At 39.4% G+C, this 14,069-nt stretch overlaps 1 protein-coding gene across 5 annotated transcripts in view; it reads left to right on the plus strand.

Moving 5' to 3' along the window:
- LOC143172286 (dymeclin) overlaps positions 1-14,069 on the plus strand; it is a 224,911-nt gene that overhangs the window by 16,467 nt on the left and 194,375 nt on the right. For all 5 annotated transcript variants that reach the window (XM_076361540.1, XM_076361539.1, XM_076361538.1 and 2 more), the window contains exons 3-5: positions 7,917-7,969; positions 8,667-8,760; positions 10,106-10,239. In XM_076361540.1, coding sequence (XP_076217655.1) covers positions 7,917-7,969; positions 8,667-8,760; positions 10,106-10,239 — 281 coding nt within the window. The remainder of the gene's footprint in view (positions 1-7,916; positions 7,970-8,666; positions 8,761-10,105; positions 10,240-14,069) is intronic.

The raw sequence follows: 14,069 nt of genomic DNA on the forward strand, positions 1-14,069 counted from the left end.
CTTCGCTTTTCTCAGCACTCTGTATTCTTTTCTTTCTTTGTCATTGTTTTGCTTTTCTCCCGTTCCCCTTTCAGTTTGGTCGATCTCTTCCTCCGTTCAGCCGTTTCTCATCTTCCTGGTCCTCTCTCTTTTGCTTTCTCTCCCCACCCCTATGTTAATCTCTCCTTGTGTGGTTCTTTAGCATTGCTCATTTACTCAGCCATGTCGTCTTTACTGGGTTTATTTTTTTTCTGTTCAGTTAACTTTTTCATCTGTTTCTGTGAAGAACACAAGGTAGTTTGCAGGGGGGAATAAAGTTTGCCGAATACCAATGCTATTGACGCCGAAGTTGCTGTGTCTTTGTCAGCAGTTACTGATGCAAGATACTCTTGCCCGTTCACTATCCCTTCCAGTGTTTATTCGGGTCTGCTGTGGGTTTAATCAGGAACTAATGTGTCTGAGAAACAACACAGCAAAAAGAAGTGTTTATTTTTTCAGCCAAGTTAATTCCCTAGAGTGATTCATAGCGTGGCACCACGAAACAGTTCTGGCACAGTGAAGGATTGATTTTTGGGGCACAGTAGACTGTTGGGCTAAAAGGTGGGATTGCTTAAACCTGCTGTGCCATCCAAAAATGCACGTGAAAGCATGTGGTCAAAGCAGAGCTGGCTGCTGGGAGTGTAATATTCTGCTTTTCTGGGCTGTTTGTTCTTCCTCTCATAATGTTCATTTTCTTAATAGTTAAGCAAGTATTAAGGGGGAATATTAAGTGGGAGTAATTCTGGTCTGTGCATTCGCAAACCCTGATTATGAATCGGCCATCAGTAATCAGAAATGAGTTGACGGTGGATCCCTGCTCGCTGCCTGTGCCTCCCCTGGCATGAGTGACAGTAACAGCCAGAGCCAGTCTCAGGTATTCGGCAGGTAAAGCCACTGGGGCCTTACACAAATTTAGGAGTGGTAGGAGAGAAGTGATAATAAAAGGAAAAGCTACCAGCAATTTAGTTTTAGTTTGCCTCATGCTTTTCACTGTAAAAGGTGTATTGTGATCTCCTCTTCTGTAAAGCAGGTCATGGATGCTGAGTAGGTAAAACCCCCTTGGGCTACAGAAGTGTCTGCTGAGAAATTTCTGGCTGCAGCCATTAGGAGGTACTTGGTGGTCTAAAGTCACACTCCTGCACATTCATTTTATTTCTTCATGGATCCTTATTTGTTGCACAGAATGGATTCATGGGAGCCGAATTTGAATCGTATAAAACCTCTTAAATTTGCTGCTTCCTACATTTCAAGTGGCTGGCTTATCAATCTGAATAACATTTGGATATTGGAAAACTAAAATTCAGCTTTTCTGGATGACTTTTTTAGTTACTGTTACAAGCTAGAGCTGTGAGGTTGGGGTTTGGTTTTTTTTTGGAGTCTCAGCTCTCGCTTTAGGCAGGCCTTTGTGTTTGTCTGGCTCTCCTACGAGTTGCTACCAAGAATGCAACCTCCTCCTTAGCGGTGGTATTAGTTACAATTCTTTCCTGATGGAAAACTTAAAACAGAGTTAACTAACACAGAACTTGTATAAGATCATGTGCTTAATATTTACTGTTCCGCTTTGTTCCTTCCCCGGAGTTTTTAATGAGTCTCTGATTCAAGAATAGTGTGCATGAGCCTTTAATGGAAAGACATAAAAATGAGCAACTTTTATGTTGCCTTAATATGGTACATTTTTAAATTGGTACAATAAATTATATGCAGCTTTTTATTCTTCGACGTCTTTCCTCCAACTAGTCCATTAAAGTCAGCATTCCCACAGTGTGGATTTACTGAATGGGCTGATTCTTCTGTTTTGTATTCAATGGTAAAGAAAAAAGCTTTACTTAGAGGAAAAAAAACTGTCAGGAAAGCTGCTCTCTTTTTCTTTTTTTTTTTCCTCCTCTTTTAGAGGAGGTAGTTGTCTGCTACGGTTTGGGTTTTATTCTTGTAAGAATAAGGTGTCATGGTATGGGTGTGTTTATAATTACAGTTTGTACGCAGAATATTTTCTCTTGCCGTGTTGAGATATTTTACCAGTAGTCACTGCCACTTTGAAACCTCTTATATTGTGATGCCTTGAAAATAAAAGCAGATAAAACCGTGTTCTTCAAAGATGACTGCTGTCGGGAAGCAACTTTCACTGGCTTTTATTAATTATGGTTTTGCTGAAGACTGTGGGACTGATTGTTAGTAAATTTAAAGTAAGGCAACTGAATACAACCATTCTAAAATAACTCTACTGATTTCCCCCCCCCCCTCCCCCTTTTTGGAAGTAACGGTTTTTTACAATATATGCCAGAATAGCTGACCACAAAATCCAGCTTTCTGGTAGTATGAAGCCAGAAATAAAAATCTGCAGTCAATGAAAACTATGAAAATTTTTTTGAGCAATAGACTGCTTAATTTACCATTCTTCCCCATCTCTACTGAAAAGATGCTTTTTTACAGAAAATTAACTCACTGATGAAGAAACTCCTTGTACTATGGTCAGTAAGTACAAATACAAAGTGATTAAATCTCAGCAAAATAAAAAAACCTGACATAAGATCAATTATGAAATGATAGAAGAGCAATTTCAGCAGGACAAAACAGAATTTGTATTGCCTAAATACTGTTTCAATATTATGTTTTACTTGGTCAGTAATCATTGCCTATACATATGGTAGATAACTCATAATTTTCACTCTTCCTTGTGAAATTTAAAGTGGCGATTTTGGCTTGTGTTAGTGGTCCCGTATGTTTGAGTGGGTGTGTGTGCATCGAATTCCCAAATGGCATTTTTATGATAGTGCAGGTTTGAGAGATTGAACTTCTGTATCAGGAAAAAGAGGTGACCTCTAGGGTCAGAGGGGCAATATTTGAGCTTGCAAGTTTGAACTTAATTTTGATTTCTTCTCTCCCCTTCCTAGTACGGAGTCTTTATTATGTGACGTAGGTGTAGTGGTTGTGCTGTTCTCTTTCCTACAGGAGGGGATTACCCTTGATTACTTTTTACTTCTATCGCTGATGTGAGGTACCTGGTGTCACACAGGTGCTTCCTGTGTAGTGACAATTTGTATGCAAAATATTCTTACTGCTTGCTGTGTTGGGATGTTACAAGACAATAATCACTGCCACTGTAAAACCTCTCATGCTTTGATGCCTTTAAAATAAAACAAGATAAAACCATTTCCTTTGCTTCCCGACAGCACAGAGTTCTGTAAATTTCACTATTATTATTAATTACAGTTTTGCTGAAGTCCGTGGGCCTACTCTCTACATAAAAAAGCAAATAAAATAATTTCTTGCTTTTATAAAGGACTTCGAAAACGCTGGCCACCAGATCCCAGGATGAGCTGGGAATTCCTGTGAAGCCTGGAATTTTTTCCCTAAAGTGTGTGGGAAGCAATCCTGCACCTCACACGTCTGCTTGGATCTAAATGAGCCGGTCAAGTCTGTGTGGTTCAGTGTACTTTTCTTTGTGAATCCTTAGTGTTTCCCCCAGTGCTCACGACCTGTTTGAATCCCCACACCAGGTGATACCTTTTGCTCGTGCCTCGGAAAATTGTAGAACTGGTAAATATGATTGGGATATGTACTACCTTCCCAAACCCAAATGGTTTATTTCAAGTAATGCCAGTGGAAATATATGATTACATGTACAAACTCACCCAGGTCACCGTGATCGTGATATTAAAGGTCCATGGCCTGAAGCTGGTGTTTGTTGCCACGTGCAGGTGAACATCTTCCAAAGCGGCGTCTCCTCCACGGCAGGGCTTACTGGATGTTACTGGGGTGCCTGGGGTTCTCCTAGTGATGCTCAGCAGTGCCATCAAGCAGCAGGGAGGGTTTACTTACCTTGCTGCTTGTTTATTGCTAGAAACTGATAATCTTTTTCTTGTTGAGAATATACTAATGATTCTTATAGACCAGGGGATATTTTACTCCTCTACCCCTAACGAATCTCTCTTCTATTTTTACGTGTTGTAGAAAATATTGTCTTTCAGAAGCTTCTTTTCAGTTCTGAAAGTGTAATTTTTATTTTCCCAATCCTTGGTAGATAAAATTGCGGAGTGGAAAATGTGTGGGAGTTTTTTCCTTTTCTTTTCTGAAAGGTTGTTTTCTCCTGGATCCTCCCATAGGTGCTTCATTACAATTCAATGTAATATGTTGAAGAGGATCAATTTAAATGCATTTTAGACTTTTTCTGTCCCAAGTAGTGAGCTCCTAAAATATCTATCTATATATGTGCATGTGTATACATGTATATTTGGCAACAAGGCAGTCCGTGTTCCTCGGATGAGGGTTTTCAGAGATGATTGGAACTTTTATTTGTGATCGGTGCAGTGAAGGAGCTTTACTCTATCCATGCTTGCTCTTATTGTTAGTGCTGGAAAATAGTTTGAATGCTACCAGTGCTGCTCTGTGGATTAATGAAAGGACAGATGTTTTAGTGTTAGATTTCCGTTCTTACATTCATTCATTAACCAAATGTCATCTCCACAGGGATTGTAGAGCAAAGTCAATACCGTGGCTGGTTGTAGCATTTCTTTTGTGCCACCTTCTGGATCTTGGCTCTGGCATTTTCTGCCCAAGTGTTAATATAATGTATCTCCTGTCTTCACAGCACAAAAAAATAATCAGACAGCTTTTTCCACATCTCACTTTTCTTTCCTGCCCATGCGAAGGAAAGAAAGCCGCTGCTAAGCTTTGCCCCAGGTACCTGGAAATGGGCTGCTGCTTTTTGTACGCTCCCACTATACTCTCTCCGTGAATCCATCCTTGGGGATGTAGCAGTAGTATTACTTCTGAGTGTAAGAACACCATTTCACTGTGTGTGTGTGTTGGGGCGACGTTCTGCTGTGGTTCCTTCTCACTAGGTGTTTCTATTGCATGAACTGAAATTTTGCAGATGTTGTTGCCTAGTCCTGAGGATGGCAAAATTCAATTCTATATTCTTGTTGTATGAACAAAGGGGAGTGGGATGTAGTTAATTTTTAAGCATTAAACTTCATTTTGGTAGGAAAAAGAATGACTCGTGTTAAAAGTTTTGAAGATCTGAAGGTCTTGCTTGGTTTGCCACTGGTTTTGATCCTGGCAACTTGTAGAAATTAGGCACTCTGTGGAATTTGTTTGAGGACTTTGTGGGGTTTTTAATAACTGAAAGGGAAGAAAAAAACACCTGTAAGAATGCTATACTTTAAAACTTAACTGCTTAGAAATTAGGGGAAAAACGAACCATAATTAAAAGCTGTATGTCTACGTTTATGGTTTAAATCCTGGAGCAATTACAGTAATCACTCAGTCTGTATCATAGAGGTCTCCAGCATCTTCGGATAGTGGGAGGTGGGTCACGTTGTGTTGGATTACGATTATTCAGTACCTGAGAACTCTCTAGTCAGTTGGTGTCCAGTATAATATTCACCCTGCCTGTCAGCTCACGGGAAGGAATACATCCTGATGACAGGCAGCCAGCTGGACAAGTTTAGAAGATTTTTTGGTTTGTTTTTTTTTTTTAAAGTGTAAAAAGTCCTTGTTTCATATAGACCTAGAAAACTGTTGTCTGTAGTTGCTGGTGGGGTGTTCTAGCTTTGTACCATTTGTTTTTAATGACTCTGCATGTTTTTAGCACTGAAACGAGACCATCTTTGAGACTAAGTCTAATGTCTTTAAAGTATATATGAAAGTGTTAGTTTGTTCTTTCTGAAACTTACGTTGCAAAGCAATTTATAAGGGAGGAAAGAGTGCTGATATTCGATATCAAAAAAAGCCAATCTGCATAATCTAAAGTTGTCTTAGGATATTCAGCTGTAGGTGAAGAGCTGTCTCTGCTGTCAGCTCACTACACAGTAAATTAGTCTGATACACAGGGAAATTTGCAGGCATCTTAAAACTTAATTTGTTTGATGTCTCCATCTTGAAGCATTTCCTATTGAAAAATTTTGAAATAATTCTTTTGGCTGCTGTTTCCACCAATATCCGTACCTCTTCTTCTAGTCCTCAGGAGTTCAGGCACAGTTCAGACAACCTCAACAGCTTCCAAGAGCATGGCTCCACATGGGTTTTCAGCAGCGGAGCTGGTTTAAGGGCTTCCCACACAGCACCACAGTTCATCTCAGGTTGATGCGGCAGTTCTTAGGACTGTGCTGTAAACTGGATTACCATCTAGATTTAAAAGCAGAAAGAAGGGGGACTGTTTCCCGCACCGCTGCACCTTAGAAATTCACTGGCAGAGCTGCAGGTAGTTGCCAAGATGGGGTTGAGCAGGTGGGGCAGAGAGAGCGCATGCGGTACCATGCCCTTTTTGTCTTCAGTTTCTGATGTTTTTATAGAAATCATAGAATTTTATTTTATACAACTTATATAAATCATAGAATCAAGAATCAAGTTACTCATCAGAAAATTTAATGCTTAGGAAGCAACAGCGACTTTGGCAATCTAATTATGGCAGTATTAAGTTTTGCAATATTTTTATATGAGAAGAGTGCTTGAACGGAGGCCATACCAATGACTTTTTTAGGCTTAGTTACTATTCAGGTTTCATTACATTGCTACTTTCCTATTTATTCTGAGGATGGTGATTTTCATGCTTTTAATTACAAGGCTGTAGCTGCATGAGCTCTGCAGTTCTTCAGCCTATATTACGTACTATGGTATGTCTGCAAGCGTTGAACTGGGTTTTTTTGACTGACTTTTAATTTGGGGAACTTCAGAAGGACTGCCATTCCTGTAGGTCAGACTGTATGTTAATTGAGCCTGCGTAGAGGCTGTGCAATCTTCTCCGATACCCTGAGCAGTAGGGCCTGTAGCGACAGGACAAGGGGGAATGGTTTTAAACTAAAAGAGGGGAGATTCAGACTAGATAGAAGGAAGAAATTTTTTTACCATGAGCGTGGTGAAACACTGGAACAGGTTGCCCTTTAGGTGTTAATATTGGGACACCTTTATATTGCTTAATGTGGCATTGGACACAATATCTAATTATTATTTGTCTTTTTTCCCCCATCTGTTCAGGAAAAACATACTTCCCATGTATTCTTCTGTTTTGTTTTCGAGGGTCAGTTACTCTGTACTGGTAGGTTTGTAGTGATAGGAGTATATAAATGTCTTTTTGTGTGTTTGACGCAGCTGGCGTTTACTTTCAGTGGTTGTTGGCAGGTTCTGCTTTAGTGCTTTATTGTTCTTTTCAGCTGATGGTTTTCACTGAGGCATGCCAACAGGCAATTAATGAAGTTACGAAAAATTTGGTGTATCTGATGTGATTGTCGCCTTAGTATAATAATATTAGTTAAAGGAAAGAGGTGCTTAGCTTGAGGTTAAATGTCAGGCTGAGGATTCTTTAATTTATGCTTTTTAAAAAGATGTTATTTCCTATGATAGTTCCTGTAAAAAAAAAAAAACAAAACAAACAAAAAAAAAAAGTTCTTTCTGTAGGCTGCTGTTCTACGTGTATTTTCAGTGGCATCAAGCTAAGCATGGCAGCATTGAAGCCACAAAGGTAGTACTAACACAAATGATGTCGTGACATCATTTCACTTGGACAAACAATTCACTTTTGAATATTAGTTTCCTGTTTTATAGTCACTGCACTTCAAATGCATGTTGTCCTGCCTGATACTAGGATGACTGAGCACTGGAAAGGCTTGCCCAGAGAGGTTGTGGAGATGTTCAGAAGCCACCTGGACGTGGTCCTGGGCAGCTGGCTCTAGGTGGCCCTGCTTGAGCAGGGAGGTTGGACAAGATGACCTCCAGAGGTCCCTTCTCACCTCAACCATTCAGTGCTTCTGTGACATCTATGTAAACCAGCTGATGGGCTGGTAAAATTAAGTGCTTCATAGAAATATTTTACTACTGTTTTGTAATGAATTTTCACTTCAAGTACAGGAACCCAATTGATTGTGTAACCATTTTTATTTTCTTTCTTCCCCCTCTCCTAGTGCTGACTTAAAGCTCTTGGAAGAAGCCACAATTTCAATCTGCAAGTCTTTAGGTGAGAAATTGTGACATCTTAACTTTTTTCCATGTGCTTGTTCAGAAAAATAAAGAAACAGCCTTCATGTGTGCATCCGTGTCTTCAGTATACTTAACTCTACTTGTATGTGTTCCACTAGTAAGGTTAAAGTAGCGTAGAGAGTATGTTTATATCTATCTATCTATCTGTATCTATCCCAAACTTTTAGAAACTTCCATCATTAATGGTTTTGTAGAACTTGAAACAACTGAAAGGTTTAAAACAAATAACTCCATCCCTACTACCTCTTTCCCTCTGCCCTCTAAGCTGATCAGTAAGGGGAAAGAATTAATCAGAGGACGAAAGGAAGGCATAACATAAATGTGATCAACGATGTTTCAAGAAGGTAAAAGCTAGCTGTGAAAACCTGCCCAGTTTTCTGACAGGAGACTATTGTGCTGTAAAGAAGTCTTGGAAAGGAAGCAGTGTGAGCTCCACATTCGGGATATTTTAAATCTGGGATGAAAAGTATGTTTAGAGAACAATTATGGAGTAGTAAGGCATGCACTGGAGAATCTTAAAAGAAGAACAGCAGGTGTACAGAAAAACAGACATACTATGCTTTCTGTAGAAATATTTAAGACATTGAAATTTGGTTTCATTCTATATGTTGTTTGAACTAAGTAGTGTCATGTTACGCATGCTATATAATCATATTGTATTTTTCCTTATCTAGTTGAGAAGAATCCTCGAACAGGAAACCTTGGGTCATTGATTAAAGTCTTTCTTTCCAGAACCAAAGAGTTAAAAATTTCAGCAGAATGTCAGAAGTAAGTACCCGGAAAAAAGCTGTGCATGCCATTTCACTTTTTAAATGTTCCTTTTGCTGCTAGCTCTTTGAGTTTTTTACTTTGCTAGTTAACATAATCACAGGCCAGAACTTGGAATTCTCTTAAACCGTTGTTTGAAACTGAACAGGTTTCTTCTATTCTTCAGAAGAAGAAACTTCTCCAAACACAGAAGGTTAAGTGTAATAGGTAAATAGATTGCTGGGGAAAAAGACATGCTTGTGTTCATCCTGTGTGTTACATAAACACATTTGTGTACCAATGGTGTAACTTCTGGTTACTACTGGTTTAGAGCTGTTTAAAAATCACCTGACCTTTTTAGCTAAATCTTAATGTAAGAACCAGTATTCTGTCTTGGAAATATTTTAAGTTGGATTGGATTTGAACACAAACTTCTATATAAAGACATTGCTTTCAAATCATATCATGCAACTGCCGTTGCTTGTCCCTTTCAGCGGTAGGAAAGAACTTCAAGAGGTTACGTGTGCAGCACTGCATAGTTTTTGCAGGTAGCTTTCTGTAATTGTTCCCCCACACCTGTAGACAAACATCCAACAAGCCCCATCAGATCTGGGGCTTCAAAAAGGAAGAGTTTCTTTTGAATGCCCCCTTGCTCCCGGGGCTGCCCTCAACCTTTTTGCTTATATCTGGAGGAAGAAGTTACTCCTGCCTGGATAGCTCCTGCTGCTTTAATCCAAAAATACCTTGAAAATACCTCTTCAAGCAGGAGCTTGACTGTATGGGCTTCCCAGCAGTTGCTTATTGGGACTCAAGAATAACGTAATAAAGCTATATTCCCCTTGCATTCAAAAGCTTGGAAAATATCTGTGTGTTGCATAGAAAAATCTTTCTATATTGTGCTCCTGAAGTCCATAAATGCCTACGGTCATCTGAAGGCTATTTGACTGGAAAAGTGCTAAGGTTCAGGGAGGCCAGAGTAGCTTTCATATCGAAGCTGTTGGAAATTTTCAGATGTCTGGGTGGCTTGAGTCCATAGTATCTAGAAACCTTTAGAAGTATGCCGAGCCATCTGGTGAGCTCTTCAAAGAGTGGTACTTCTGGCAACTGTGGTGTTTTTAGCAATACAAACTTAGTTAGGAATAAGATTGTATTCTTTTGGGGGAAGGAAAAACACTTTTTATAAATACGCTTCTGGTTTGTTTGCTGTAGCATCAACTGAAGACTCCCTGCTTAAGCACTTTGGCTTTTCCTTGCTTCGGCTGTAGGAACCCCTTTGTCTACTCTGGCATGTATTTTCTTGTGTGTTTTGATGCATGTTCGCAGGTTAAGCATTACTGATTCTTGTTTGTTTCTGCTTCTTTCCTAGTCACCTCTTTATTTGGCAGGCTCACAATGCACTGTTTATTATTTGCTGTTTGCTGAAAGTATTCATCAGTCGAATGTCAGAAGAGGAGCTGCAACTTCATTTTACTTACGAAGAGAAAGCACCGGGCTCATATGGTGGGTATACGCTAGTGCTAGTGAAACAAATATCCTACAAGAGACTAAAAAGTTCTGATGTTTGTAGACGTGGCGCTTAGGGACATGGTTTAGTGGTGGACTTGGTAGTGTTAGGTTAATGGTTGGACTCGATGATCTTAAGGGTCTTTTCCAACCTAAATGATTCTATGATTCTATGTTTTGTTTAGACTAAGAATCCCAAACTTTGCTTTAAAACTAGAAATGAAGTACCCATGAGGTTACATACAACGTGTTTACTGTTCGGAACAACCTGTGAGATTGAAAGTATCTAGTCAATAGTGAAACTGACTGACTTCTTTTGGGGTCTGAAGTAATTCGGTGTAAACCATCTGCCTTTGTATCATACATGTGAAAGAGAACACTTTCAAAATGTGATGAGAGCTTTTCATTGCATGTTGACTGCTGTCTTCCGCTAGAATTAAATGTTTGTTAACAAGCTGCTGGCATGTTACAGGTTCTGATAGCAAAATAGACCTCTTCTAGAGCAGGGTTTAAGTTGTTTGGTTTATTTTTTCTTTAAAGATTTGTATTAAATTTAACATGGTCATTTATTTACAAACTTAATTTGGCATTTTTTTAAACAGTTGTTCAAAAGTGATGCTGTAGACCTATCTTGGCTTTAGTTATTTTCGTGCATTTTGAAATGTGGTAACGGTCCTCTTCAGAAGAACAGAATAGAATTGGGGTGAAGCTGACCACATGCTGCTGTAGGAACGGTGATGTTGCAGTCATTTAGTGTTTCTTTTCACATGTGTTTCATAAACCAGCAGCAGCCAGGGAGTGGAATTAATGCAATTTTTAGGAATCTAGTGAGGAAAGATAACAGTACTATGGTGAGAACTGATCCATTGAAAAGGCAACTGCTAAAATTTAATTAGTGGGCAGAAGTTTATACAAGAGTACAGGAGAAGTGAAAGAATTTAGGCAGAATGTTCAAAAATAAGTGCATCTCCAGGAAATGGAGCATGTATTACACGAGATGAAAGATGGCAGGAAAGATGCTCAAATAATCTAGCTGTTCTCTTTCTGCTATCCAGTCCTTCTTTTTGAAAGTGAATGATGTGAATGCGTTCAAAATCAGTTTGATTACAGCAAAAAGAAAGTCGTAACGCTGTCTGCCACAAATCTTTGTGTAGCGCCGTATCAAGATGCTCTTACAGAACACGGGATGGAGCCTTGATTTCCTTTGCTTTTGTTGAAAAGATACTATTGAGTTTGTAATTGCTTGTTGTTTATTGCATAAAGCCAAAAATGGTCTGGACTGGTATCAGAGTGCTCATACAGTGCCAGTGAAGTGTGGAAGAACAACCAGAAGTATCTGACTGTGAATTTCTCTCAACAGTCTGTCCAACAAGGCCACGCGTTGAAAATGCCTAATAGCCGCTTGCTCATTGAATAGCGAAAACTGTTCACTAAAATCTGTTTAACTCCTTGGCGCCTGCCATTGCTCTGGGGAAATTAGACTTCTGGTGCCAAAAGATTAAGTGCTACATGTTGAAATGGTTTAATGTATTTAAACTGTGATGAGTAATCTCCAAGAGTGAAGTCAGCTAACCGATGCATTAAAAAATAGCACCAGCTTATAATAAGCTATCATTGCAGACTGCCTATGGGTTTATACTTGGTTTCAAAAAATTGCCCACCTCTTGCTTCAGTGGTAGAGTGTAGCACAGCAGAACGGATGGAAAAGCTGAGATGTTTTGTTAGCTTGAACCCCCGGGATCTTTATTCCTTGCGCTGGGAGTCCCTCGCAGCATGGTGCGAAAAGTGCTTCTTGTCACTGGGGTGGATCCATGTTTATACCATCTCTAGTAGCACTTGACTGTAATTCACAGTGACATTTATTAGCGATAATTTTGTGCACATTGATGGCAAACGTACTTAGCAATTCTCTTTGAGCAGATTGTTCGCTGGATGCTCTTGATTAGGAGGATAATTGTGTGTGGTCTGCTGGTGAGAGCAGGGGATGGAGGCAGGAAAGGAGCTCCTCCTCGGCTCTCCCCGCTCAGCCGCGGCTCCAGTCCGCTGCTGCTTTTGACTTGAGTTTCCAGTTGGAGGTGGTCCTTGTGACCTTCTTCAGGGTGTTGAGGTTCATAACGTGCTGTGTTTGCATAGCCATCATTTTTTTTACTCCTAACAAATCTTCACATTGGATTTTTAAAATATATATAGACAGTACGGTAATAAAGTGATTCCTATAGCTTTTATACTTAGCTATAGGAAAAGTGAAGTATCATTAACGGAGTGTAATAAAATGCTGTTGTGTTAGGGCCTATTAGTGTGAGCAGAAAAAGGTGAAATGGTTTTTTTGTATTTTCATAAAGTCAAGTGTAGCTTTCTTGAATTTTCTATTTTTTTTATTCTTTGGAAACTAGAGCATGCCTTATTATTGTGAAGTTTTACATAAATTTATTACTACTTTTACTAAAGTTGTACATGCTTAACACTATCTCTGGTAAGCATGCTTTTTAAGAAATTAAGTTCTTCCTAGTTGTCCTTGCTGTCTTTTCATTTCCCAGAGCTTGATATTATTTTACTATTTTTCAATTGCAAGCATGATAAAACAAACCTTATACAATACATTGTTATATTAATTATATAATGCAAATAAAATATGCATATAGGTAAAAGCTTTAATACAGTGTCTGAATTTTGAAGTACTGTTTACTTATTTTCTTAATGGCTGGTGAGTAGCTATTGGAAAGAACAGTACAGCCAGCCTCTCTCTCCTGTGATCTGTTTTTGTATGCCTTGTTCAATCTCACAGCCTTCTGAGGAGATCATCTTAAAACTCCTTTGGAAATCACCGTGTAGTGGTGTTTGTTTCCCTGCTTAAACTATGAGCATCACCTTTTTTCCTTCTGGTCTGAGAATATATCCTCATACCATGTTCTCTGAGTTTAAGTATGGCACCTGGGAACTCAGAGTGCGTAACCGCAGTGTCGGCGCGTCAGGCTGCTCGCGCTGCAGTCGGTCAGAGCATCAGCACCTGCTGTGCAATATTCAGTATGTCAGGCAGAAATGTATAGCATACGATAGCAATGACATATGGAGAATATCCTTGTCACTGGCTACTCAGCAATACGTCTTGTATTTTGACAGGTTATATATGACACAGCCGCTATTGTTTAGTGAGCATTTTTGATAACTGTCTTAACTGGAAGAATCATCCTCCCAGGGTTTGCAATTCGTATGCTTGCGCTCTATTGCACAAAAGCTGTGCAACTGTGCTTTGTGTCATAAAATGTGATTGTCGAGGTTTTTCATTTTGCAAAAAGTTTGAGTGCATGGATATGTTGTAGCCTACCATTATAAAGTTGTTATGAATAAATTGCAGAGGATTGGGTCGTGTCCCCCCCAGCACTGCTTATTGATTTCCTTCAAGATTAGTCCATTAATAGGAGTTTGTTCCTTTTGGCAGTTTTCGGATGGTTCTTCGGCCCAGGAAGTGCAACCTTTGCCTCTTCATCCATAATTGGGAATTTGCATACAAATTTGGAGGATATTGCACAATTTTGATTGTAGGAAAATCCTTACGCAGACTTAAACCATATTCTTTAAGATTCAGCTAAAAAATCCTGATATTAATAAATCCTAAACTGGACTCAGCATATGCTGATCTGAAGCTGCAGTTAGTCTTGTTAACAGAAATCGTTGCTCTTTTGGTGAGGCTTCCACTGTCTGTGTCCCATAATTTCTGCGTGGTCTCTAACCGTACTGTGATTCAGAGGTGTAAGAGGGCATGTGCTGTGTGTTGTATTCTGAATCAAACCGTCAGTTCATTCAACCTCTTCCCTGACCTGTAGTAG

Source organism: Aptenodytes patagonicus, chromosome W (genome assembly GCF_965638725.1).
Source record: "Aptenodytes patagonicus chromosome W, bAptPat1.pri.cur, whole genome shotgun sequence".
NCBI lineage: Eukaryota > Metazoa > Chordata > Aves > Sphenisciformes > Spheniscidae > Aptenodytes > Aptenodytes patagonicus.